Raw genomic sequence first — 11,065 nt, 5'->3', positions numbered from 1 at the left:
CTGGCCATAGGAGCAGGGACGGCAGGCGGTGGTGCCCGCCAGGGGGTGCTGTGCGTCCCCTCGCCAGATCCTCTTGGTCTCTCAGGTTTACTGTGCTGGGGGCCGGGTCGCAAAGGCGAGAAAGACCCGACTTGACCGCTCGCAGGGGGCGGGGTTGATGGACCCCGGGAGCAGACCGCGGTCATTCCGTGTGGTCGGTGCCATGACTGGCGGGTGAGGGTGGAGGGGGGCAGTGGGGTGGGGGCGCCTCTGGAAAGCTCAGGGCAGAGCGGGAGGAAGACCGCCCTTGCGCCAGAATGGAGGCTGCAGGAGGGGTGAGCCTGGGGCACCAGCAGGGGAGAAGTCTAGATGCCCCTGGAGAAGTGGGACGGGGAAGGGGAGCAGAGGGGCACCCAGGCCGTGGAGGAGTAGTGTCAGTGCCTTTCAAGGAGGGAGAGCAGAATGCTGTAGATGGAGGGTCACCAGCTGTAGGGACCCAGCTAAGAGGGGGCACCCAGAGCAAGGTCCTTCGGGAAGCAGGAGGGGAGGGCACAAAAATGGCAGAAGCATTTGTCTCCCACTGCTGGAGTGACCTGCCGTCCCACTGTGCGCAGAGTGCCGGGACTTCCTGCCACCCCACTGTGTGCAGAGGGCAGGGACTTCATGCTGTCCCACTGTGCAGAGGGAGGGGACTTCGCAGGTGCTTGGTGCTCAGGTGAGGTGTGTGGCAGGGTGTGGTAGTGGGGGAGGGGAATGGGAGGTAGTTGGGGGCGCAGGGGTCAAACAGTGCATGTGGCTAGGAAGGGAGGCAGGTGAAGTCCGGAGGGGCTGGTAGGTGGGGAGAGGAAGAAGGTGACAAGGGACCACAGGAAGAAAATACATAGTGTGATGTGGGTTTGGGGAGGGTGGGGAAAGTCGCAGGATCCCGTCTGAAGGTCAGGCATCTGATCCTCAGGTTTCAGAGGTGGGGCAGGTGGGGCTGAGACAGCCTAGGTTGTGGCCCTGGGAGCTGGTGGCACAGGTGGAATGAAACGTCGATGGAAATGAGGACGTCAAGGCCACGTGCTACTGGGGTCCCCTGGAGGACAGCAGGGCTAAGGGTGCAGGAGTCAGGAGGGAGCTTCCAGGAATGAGGGACGGAGCGCGGGAGATGGGCAGTGAGGAGGCATGTGGGCCTCGGAGGGGAGGGGTCTTCGCCAGGGCTGGGCAGGGCAGGGCAGCTGACCACGACCCGTCGTCCCCAGGAACAGGAGGAGGTCCCTGAGCAGGACCAGGTTTAGCGAAGGCAGGAGTGTTCCTGGGAGCGGGCTCCTGCCCGCACACGAGGAAGGGCCGCGGCCACCGAGGGCAGACGGCTGGGCCCTCGCCCGCGGCCGGCCGGCCTCCAGGCTCGGGGTGGGGGGCACTGCTGTGCCCCGCGCTAACCTAACGGACGTGCAGCAGAGAGCCTGGAGACTAGGGCTGCGGGACCAGCCCCGCCTGGGAGCCGCCGCTCTCTGGCCGGGCCTCTCTCCTGAGCCTGCTTTGGAGCAGCGTCCACCTTGGGGTCCCCGGAAGGCCTCTGTACCCCTTTTCGTAGAGGGGGCCGCCCTACCGGGCGCAGGGAGCGCAGTTCAGGGAAGACACATTCCGGAAATTCCAGTTTCTGGGGGGCTTGGAGGGTCGCGGCCAAGAGGCCCGGCTGAGCTCCGCCGCCAGAGGGCGCATGCGACCCGGAGGGGCGGTCGGGGCCGTCGGGGGGCGCCGCGCGCGTCCGGCCCCGGGCCCGCCCCCAAACAGCCGCCTGAGGGGCCCGCGGGGCGGCGGGGGCGGGGCCGGGCCGGGAGGGGCGGGGCCGAGGGCGGGGCGGGGCGGGGCGGCCGGCCGCGCGGCCCCCTCCCGCCCTCCCTCCCTCGCTCCGCTCCGCTCTTTCTTTCTTTCTTTCTTTCTTTCTTTCTTTCTTTCTTTCCTTCTAGCCGTCGGGCTCTGGGTCCCTGGAGCCTCCTGCGCCGCCGAGGGGGCGGGCCCTGCAGCCTTTGTTGCCGCAGGCCGGGTCCCGACGCGGGAGCGGCGCGCGGGCCCGGCATGTCCTGAGCCGGACCGGGACCGGGCAGCGAGCGGACGGGACGGACGAGAGCGCGCGCGCGGGGCCCCCCCTTGGCGCCGCCCGCCCCGGCCATGCCCGGCCGCCCCAGCCCCGCGCCGCGGCTGCGCCCCCTGCTCCTGCTGCTCTGCGCCGTGGCGCCCGGCGACCCCGGACCCGCACCAGGTGGGTGGCCGCCCCTCCCCGCCGGCCGGCCCCGCGCCCCCCTCTCCTCGCGGCCCGGGTGTTCGGCACCGGGGGGGGGGGGGGGAGGTCGGGGGACCAAGCCGCGCCGCTGGGCGCCCTCTACGGCCGCGCAGCCGGCGGCCCCCCGCCCGTGCCCGGAGGAAGCCCCTCTGCCCTCGGGCGCACGGCGCGGGCCCCCCCAACCCCGTCTGGTCCGCGCGCGAAGGGCCCGGCGTGGAGCCTCGTCGGCGCCTGGTGCGCGGAGCACCCCGCGGACACGCAGCGGGCCGGGGCGCGGGGTCGGTGGCGCGGGGTCCCAGCTCGCGCGCCCCCAGCACTTCCTGCCTCCCCTCCCCCGAGTTCAGGCGCCCGGGCGCAGCGGAGGGGAGCGGAGGGGAGCTTCTCTCCCGGCCCTGGGCTCGGCTCTCCCTGCCCCGCCCGGCTTGCCTCCGACGAGCCTCTGGCCAGAGTCCAGGTCCTTGCTCGGCCGCGGAGCTCCAGGCGTCCGAGGCAGCCGGCCTGGAAGTTTCGGAGCCGAGGGTCTAGGGGACCCCTGGCCGTGTGCCCAGGGAGCGCTGATGGGGGCCGGTCGGATAGCCGGGAGAGAGCCATGCGGGCCAAGCGGTCAGAAGGGCTTTGTAGGGGAGGAGAGGCCAGAGCCCGGAGGGACTGGGGATGGATGAACTTCGGGTCGTGGGGGGGGGGGGGGCGTCCCCGCGGCGGGGCGTGGGCTGCATGGGGCCTGCGTGCTGGGGATGCCGCAGCCTTGGAAAAGCGTCCGGGGCCGGAGTGCAGGAGGAGGCATTTCAATCAGATCTTAGAAGTTTTGGGGAGCCGTTGAGGGGAGTAGCTCATGAAAGCAGGGTTTCAGGGAGGTTCCCTCTAGCAGCGCGTGTGGAGTGTAGAGGGAGCAAATATTTAATGAGGTTCTTAATTCTCATCGGTCCTGCAAGAGTGCTGCAAGGCAGGTGACAATGCGGGACAGGCTCAGAGAGGAGGGTGGCCTGCCAGTCTGGCCCTTTAGCTACTGCGTGAGTCCTTGACCCCCCTGCTCAGAGCGGGGACCCATGGGAACTGACCAGATGATGGGGATGAGGCAACACGGACCCCCTTGGCCCAGGGAACTTGGGTCCAGGACCCTGGCAGCTGTGAGAGGAGTGGGGAGTCGGAACGTTCTCCACTTGCACTGGAAGCCAGACCCATGGATGAACTTGGCCAGCCTCCTGCCCCTCCCGGGCTGTAGTTAAGTGGGGACAGTGGTGTCTGCCTCCCCCGGTTCTTGGCAGGACTGAGATGCTGAATGTCAGTTGCTTAGCTCAGGGCAGAGTGACTGACTACCGTGTGGTGGCCATTTTCGCTAATGTCACAGAGACCCAGGAAGACCGGGGAGACCTTGGTGGGTCCTGTGCTTTGGACCTGCCGTTTGGCAGTGGACGCAGGGCAGGTAGCTTCTCCCACCCAATGTGCCCCCCACCCCTGGGTGGAATGTCTATTCTGGTGTCCCTGCGGGTACATGACAGGGGGCCTCCCCGTTCTGCCCCCACTCGGGGTGCCTGAGCCCTGGGCTGCCGAGCTGAGCCGTCTCACTGTTGTTGGCGCTGTCCAGAGGTCCTAGACTCTCCCGGCGGCACACGACCTTCTTTGAGACCAGAGGGCATATCCTGGACACACTTCTAGGAAGCTGTACCCTGATTGTTTCTCCTGTGACAAATTAAGGGATTTGTTGGGGTTGGTGGGACTGGGGCCTGGTAACGTCCCCACCAGCACGCTGAATTGCACACGTGGGCTGTGTGTGCGTGTACGTGCGTGCGTGCCGGGCACACGCAGGCCGACCTGAGGAGGACGGCATCCGTCTCCCCCACATCCACACGCACACCACACACCTTGGTTATTTGTTATCTTTGGCATGAGCTTCGGGTCAGGTCGTTTGAAGGGCTGGACCGTCACTCTGGTTCCTGAGAGAGAGGTGATGGCAAACACCGCGTTGGCATTTCTCTGGTAGAAGCTGCAGAGTGACAGTTCTGTCACCTAGGGATGGTATTCAAAGTATGTAACACCCTGAACAGAGCTCCTGACCTGGCAGGAGGGACTTGGCCGTGAACCACTGGCCGTCCGTCTTCCTGCACAGTGCCCACACCCATCCCCTTGCCCAGTGCCCGTGCACCCGCATGCCTTCTAAGACTGGATGCTTCTAAGACTGGGTGCTGCTCGCTTCAGCCACCAGGTCTCTGCCAGGGGTCGGCTTTAGGAGACCGTGAGAGAGTTATTTGTTTTATAACACACTTTGCCCCCTTTATGACATATTTTAATGGCAAAACAAAGTTAATTACAAAAATAATTATGCAGAACAAAAGAAGAAGATAAAAATTATGCCAAAGTGATAGCTTCCTAGAAATATTTTTCTTTTTGCTTTTTTTTTTTAAAGTTTATTTTGAGGGGCGCCTGGGTGGCGCAGTCGGTTAAGCGTCCGACTTCAGCCAGGTCACGATCTCGCGGTCCGTGAGTTCGAGCCCCGCGTCAGGCTCTGGGCTGATGGCTCGGAGCCCGGAGCCTGTTTCCGATTCTGTGTCTCCCTCTCTCTCTGCCCCTCCCCCGTTCATGCTCTGTCTCTCTCTGTCCCAAAAATAAATAAAAAACGTTGAAAAAAAAAAATTTAAAAAAAAAATAAAGTTTATTTTGAGAGAGAGAGAGAGAGAGTGCGAGCTTGAGCGTGAGCAGGAGAGGGGCAGAGAGGGAGAGACTCCCGAGCAGTGACCACACTACTGGTGCCGAGAACATGGTGCTCGAACTCAAGAACCACGAGATCATGATCTGAGCTGAAACCAAGAGTCCGATGCTCAATCCACTGAGCCACCCAGGAGCCCCTATTTTTCTTTTTTGATTAAAAAGTATTTTCTTGGGGTGCCTGGGTGGCCCAGTCGGTTGAGCATCCGACTTCAGCTCAGGTCATGATCTCACGGTCGGTGAGTTCCAGCCCCGCGTCGGGCTCTGTGCTGACAGCTGGGAGCCTGGAGCCTGCTTCCGATTCTGTGTCTCCCTCTCTCTCTGCGGAGTATGCTTCAGAGCGTCTCTTGCTAATTTTCAGTTACAACTTAACTCTGTTTTCTGTGTGTGCCACGTCCCGTTCTCAGCACCTGCGTGTGAGCCCAGGGGACTCTCCCACAGGCAGAGAGAGCAGGTGTGACGATGATCATACCCATTTCGCAGATGGAGAAACAGACCTGATGCTGGAGTGTCTCCCCCGTGGGCTGACAGCCGCGGGTGGCGTCTGGGTCTGGCACACGCTGACCCTCGAGCCGGTTACCTGCGTGCCTCTCTGCTTGGTCCCCGTCGCAGTTTCGAACTTAACAGACTGCTTCTGTATAACTCACCTTGAATTTCTGTCCTGCGGTGTTTGCCCACGGTCTAGAGCAGGGATTCTTAACGGGACCGCCCATCCCAGGGCACACGGATCCTCCCTCCCCAGGGGCACTTGTTTGGAGTCCTTGGGGCCATTTCTCCGCACCGCTTCAGACTCCCCCATCACATGCGAGCTCCGGACGTCTGCGGGTGTGCAGTGCGGCTGCGGTTCCGTGGGGCAGTGAGCGCGTCAGGCCGGCACCGCGCACCTGCACCTCCAGCCGGTCGTTCGTGGCCTTGGCCGTGACTGCCCGAGCCCGGGAGCCGCTTCAGACCTTGGCATGTAGTTGTCTCGTTGCCCACCTTTGTCCCGCGCCCCTCCCTCCGTTCCCGACCTGGGTTCTCCGCGCCGGTGAGCAGGGCCAGGCCAGCCTCAGCACGATGGCGACTGCCCCGGTCACACGGCTGCCAAGCGGCCGGCTTGCGGCCTGAACCTTTCTGTGCTCCAAGCCGCGTTCTTGGCCGTGCACGATTTTTTCACTCCATCGTCCCATTGTACAAAACGCGTGCGTGGCCGAGCTTCCCGTCTTGTGTTGCCCACACCCGTGGCACCTTGTACTCTCGGGGTCGGTCACACGGCGCCCACTACCACGACCCTCCGTGGGTCCACCTCATATGTTGCCCTCTCCAATGAGACTTTTCCTCCTCTGTCCGCCCATGAGGCATCCCCTCCCCTGCCTGGGGCCCATCTCAGCACGGGGCCAGGGGTGAGGACGAGTGCCCTCTGCCGGGTCTCTGTTTTGAGGGGGAGGACGGTGTCCTCTGCATTTTCCTGGACTTTGGAGCACCTGCCGCTCCCTCGCAATGAGCAGTCAGTGGCGCCACCCCAAATGCCACGCACTAGGGCACGTGAGCAAACACGGTGGGAGGGCTCTCTCTTGTTTTCCCGTTGTTGTTAGAAATTCAGTTCTTTGGTCATCGAGAGGCAGCGTAACCGTGAGGCCAGAGGACCCTACCTTTACAGTTGGGGACACAGCAGGGGGCCATGGGGCAGGCCGCTGGAGGGGGTACGGGCCCTCTCCCAGGGGGGCTCCCTGCTCGACTCCAGCCGCTTCTGCCACGTGGGGATTTAGGCCTGATGGGGATAGATGGCCAGGCTTTTCCAGGAAAGCTGAAAACTGAGACTTTGTGCAGTATCGCGTAACTTTTAAACATAGGCAACTGATTAAATATTTCCAATATTTGTGGAAGCCAAAATGAACGACCAAGATCAATAAACCGACAGAAAACAAGTCTGCAGGCGGTGGTTGGGAAGCTCTAGTCCCCAAGGCCCTCGTTGGACGTCAGAGAAGGAGTCTCCCTCCTCAAAGTGCCGACCCCGGGCTTCCGAAGGTCAGCCTCCGAGATGAGTACGTCAGAGTCCCCGGAAGGCCCAGGAAAATGAGGAAAACGCAGAGTGAGGGGTCCAGAGCTCTGGGGCTATGGAATCGGTCTCTGGGCCGTCCCAGCCTCTGCACTCTTCAGTCTTTCCAAGCTCTCCAGGTGTGGCCGCTGTTAGACCAAGTGCACTCCCGGTGCAGGGTCGTCCAACTTCCCTGACGATGGCAGTCCCCCGAGGCTCTGGGGGAAAACCCAGCTTCCTAGTCGCATTTCCTGGAGATGCTGATTCAGTGGGTCTGGGACGGGGCCTGGGAATTCGTGTCTAACAAATTCTTACCCGAGAAGTCCGGAAAATCCTCGCACGAGTGTCCTCCAGGGAATCGGGGAGGGAAGATTTGCCCGGAACCACACAGGGTCACCCGGCGCGTCCGCCTCTCGCCTGAGCATGTGCTCTTGGGCTGCACCCTGAGGGCCGGCGGCGGTTGTGGGCAGTGGGGCATGTCCTCTGCAGGGGCACACTGCCGGTGTGTGTGTGGGGCACTCTGCACGTGGTCTGGCAGGACCCGGGCGAGAGGGTTTCTGTAGCCTGGCCGGGATGCGGCTCTGGGCTGAGTTCTCCGGCAGCCACCGAGGGAGCCTTGGTGGGACATCTGCAGGGTGTCCGGGCATGCCTGTGGCCCTAGGGGTCATTGTCCTGAGCAGCTGGGATTCTGGGGAGCTGGGCATACGCCCGGTTGGTCAGAGCAGGACGTAGGCCTGAGACACACTCCGGTGGGCCACTTTCCTGACTGTTCCTCCGAGCCTGGAAACTGCAGAGAGCCAAAAGAGGACAAGAGCCTCAGCCCCAGGGTCCCTGCCCCCCACCTGCCATGGCGCCACTCTGCTGTGTCCATGTGTCCACACGAGATTTCTTTTGCAGATTAGGTCTGGTAGCTAAAGAAGTTTGAACAACTTGATGTAGCACAACTCCTTCATGTTAGTGATGAGGAAAGAGGCCCAGGAGGGGACAGACCGCTGAGAAGGTAGAACAGTGTTCCTGAAGAGACAAGCCATCTGGGAGACCTGGAGCCCAGTCCCGGCTCGATGACTCTGGCTGTGTGGCTTCAGGCCGGTTGTGTGCTTCTCTGAACCTCCCTTTGCTTTCTTCAGAAGCAGCCTGGAGACTTTACTGCAGGTGCCCTCCTGGAATCTGCGGCCCCAGGGACTTGGGCAAAATGGAAAGGATCCATGAACTTGGATGGGAAGATACTATATCTTCAAGCTTTTTACCTCCGTTTGCATTTCCTTCAATTATGCATATTAGCACCAAAGTACAATGGCATTAGCAGCACCTGTGGCTTTGTTACCGAGGCAAACAACCAAAACACTTTTCTGTCTCATTACAGTTGCAGGTATCTTGAGATAAGGTTGATACTCGTCACTTCAAAATCACCATAAAAGTTGCCCGTAGATCTTGTTTAATGCGTTCACAAAGGAGCACGTAATTCTATATCCCACTTCTAAAATTATTCTGATAACTGTGTTTCAATATGATCGGTTTCCTTGGCACTCATCTGCACCTTATGCATTTGAAAACATTCTGAGAAGGGGTGTGTGGCAAAAAAGGCTAGGAATCTGGTGTTAGCAGGAAATCGGAGAGGACAGATGTCTTCCAGGTCTGGAACCTTCTCTTCAAATGAACCAGAGCTGCTCTGCTCAAATGGGGGCCACCCATCTGCGTGGTCTTCCTCCATCTCTCCTTCGCAGGAGGCCTGGAGGGACGTGCAGAACCCTCCGGCACCTGAGGGCGCATGTTAAAGTCCACCAGGCTATACGATCCCCCCAAATCGTAATTGCTGGCAGGCGTGGTCATCGGGCCAGGCACTGCTGTGTGGAGTGGCTCAAGTGGTTCAGATCACTAACCCTCCCAACAGCCCTAAGGGTGCAAATGGTTATTACTCCCATCTACAGATTCACTCACTCACTGAGAAACTAAGTCTTAACTGCTCAGAGTCCTAGGACACTCTGGGCCCGTAAAGTCTTCAACAAAGACTGGAGAGCTTCTTGCCCTCCTGGAGTTTGCATTGGGAGAAAATAGAAAAAAAAAATTGAAACAAGGCATATGGCATTCCCTGCGTGCTGTGGGGAAAAGGGGGGGGGGGTAGGAAGCAGGGACAGAGGGGGGCAGGGAGTTGCCTGTTTAAAACAAAGTGGTCAGGGGAGGCGGCAGTGAGACCTTTGAGCGGGGGCTCGAAGGCGCGGCTTCGAGGCGAGGCTCGGTCTTGCTGCACAACCTGCACAACAGGCAGCGGGCAGGGCAGCGTGTTCCACCCGGAGGGGGCGGCAGTGCGGCATGGGGGCGGGGGTGGGGCGGGAACCGCAGGGAGGCAGGTGTAGCCAAGGTGAGACTGAGGAATAACCTTGCCCGGGGCCACACTGGCCAGAGCTCTGCCTTTTTCGGAGGCGGCCACTGCAGGGTTTGGGGCGGAGGCGGGCCTCCTCCGGCCGCTGCGCCGCACGCAGACGAGGGGAGGGGGCCCGCGGGAGGTCGTCGCGGTGACCCGGGTGGAGGAGCGGGCCGGGCAGGTGCCCCGCAGCCCCGACCGCGGCCGGTTTTCTCCCCGCAGGGAGCGGCGCCGACGGCCGCGCGGCGCTGGACGTGGTGCACCCGGTGCGCGTGGACGCAGGCGGCGCCTTCCTGTCGTACGAGCTGTGGCCGCGCGCGCTGCGCAAGCGGGACGTGTCAGCGCGCCGCGCCGCGCCCGCCTTCTACGAGCTGCAGTACCGCGGGCGCGAGCTGCGCTTCAACCTGACGGCCAACGCGCACCTGCTGGCGCCCGGCTTCGTGAGCGAGACGCGGCGGCGCGGCGGCCTGGGGCGCGCGCACATCCGCGCCCGCGCGCCCGCCTGCCACCTGCTCGGCGAGGTGCAGGACCCCGAGCTGGAGGGCGGCCTGGCGGCCATCAGCGCCTGCGACGGGCTGGTGAGTGAGCGCGGGAGTCCCGGCCGGTCCTCCGGGATGGCGGGGCTCAGTCCTGAACGGAGCCAGAGCGCCCGCAGGCCTTGTTAGGACAGAGCCTCGGAGGGTGGGGGTGAGTGTCCGAAGCCTCCGTTTCTGCCGGTGCAGAGAGCGGACTTGGAGAATCCCTGTGCAGGCCAGGTAGCTCCTCGAACCGCGCAGTCCTTGCTCCTTGGCGGCCTCAGTTAGGACTGCTCCCCCACAGCCGCTTGGGCTGTGCTTCTCCTGGACAGGCAGCCTCACCTTCACCCCCCGGGGGAGCAGGCCTTTGGGTGGACGTGGTCGCCTCCCTCTGCTGGGGTGCGCGGGGACCCCCAGTGCTCTGGGCTAGGTGACCGGCTCTGCCCTCCCCCCGGTCCTCAGCTGAGGTCGCTCAGGAGGAGCCACGGGCAGTAGCAGGACCCGCCTAATGAGAGCCCACGCTACAGCTGCCACACATCAGGCCCTAGGCTCCTGCCCTTTCTCGCTAATCTCCTTGGATCCGCAGCAGCTGTTCATACGGGTGTCATTCCCATTAACAGATGAGGAAGCAGGCCGGGAGAGGACTGGCCCAGGGCCACCCAGTTAGCCGGTGCTGCAGTCCGCATTCACACCCGGGTCTGCAGCCCCTCTGGGGGGGGGGGGGGCACTCTCTGGCACGCGGGGCTCACCTCGACCCTGCACAGCCCCAGGGGCACACTTGGTGCCGTGGAGGGAGCTGCGGGGTGGGGCAGTGGGGGGGTGAAACCCTCTTCCCTGCCGGAGCCCTGAGCTTCCTCAGGAGGTGGCCGGCTGCCCAAAGACACTTCCCCAAATCCCTCCCTCTTAGGGCCTCTCTGAATGCGGCGGATGTGCCCAAGACACGCCTGCCGGGCTTCCCTTCTCCGAAGGCCTTGGGGCCAGGGAGTGGGATGTCCTGGTGACTGAGCATCTCCGTGGCTGGGGTGTGGGGAGAGCTGCACTTGGAGTGATTCATCACCTCCGGGAGAGTGGGCTGCAGGCCAGCTTTGAGACGACACAATGGCTGGCACGCAGGGGAGATGGATAGTGGCCTGGGTGTACCGGGCGCCCGACTCAAGACGGCCGTTTGGGAAATGGTCTGGCTGCTGGCCCCGGGGCCGCCCGACTCAAGACGGCCGTCT

General features: G+C 62.7%; 1 protein-coding gene across 4 annotated transcripts in view; it reads left to right on the top strand.

The window, feature by feature from the left end:
- The first annotated feature begins 1,830 nt into the window (after positions 1 to 1,830).
- ADAMTS7 (ADAM metallopeptidase with thrombospondin type 1 motif 7) overlaps positions 1,831 to 11,065 on the top strand; it is a 40,367-nt gene continuing 31,132 nt past the window's right edge. For 2 of the 4 annotated variants that reach the window (XR_013556493.2, XR_013556494.2), the window contains exons 1-2: positions 1,831 to 2,227; positions 9,553 to 9,908. Coding sequence is in view for 2 of the 4 variants with exons in the window: in XM_078449102.2 (XP_078305228.2) it covers positions 2,137 to 2,227; positions 9,553 to 9,908 (447 nt within the window). In the remaining 2 variants the exon portion in view is untranslated. The remainder of the gene's footprint in view (positions 2,228 to 9,552; positions 9,909 to 11,065) is intronic. The other 2 variants (XM_078449102.2, XM_078449101.2) reach the window with 2 other exon arrangements.

The sequence above is a fragment of the Panthera onca genome, chromosome B3 (genome assembly GCF_046562875.1).
Source record: "Panthera onca isolate mPanOnc1 chromosome B3, mPanOnc1 haplotype 2, whole genome shotgun sequence".
NCBI lineage: Eukaryota > Metazoa > Chordata > Mammalia > Carnivora > Felidae > Panthera > Panthera onca.
Note: the sequence above shows the minus strand (reverse complement) of the source record. Positions and strands in the feature narration are given on the sequence as shown.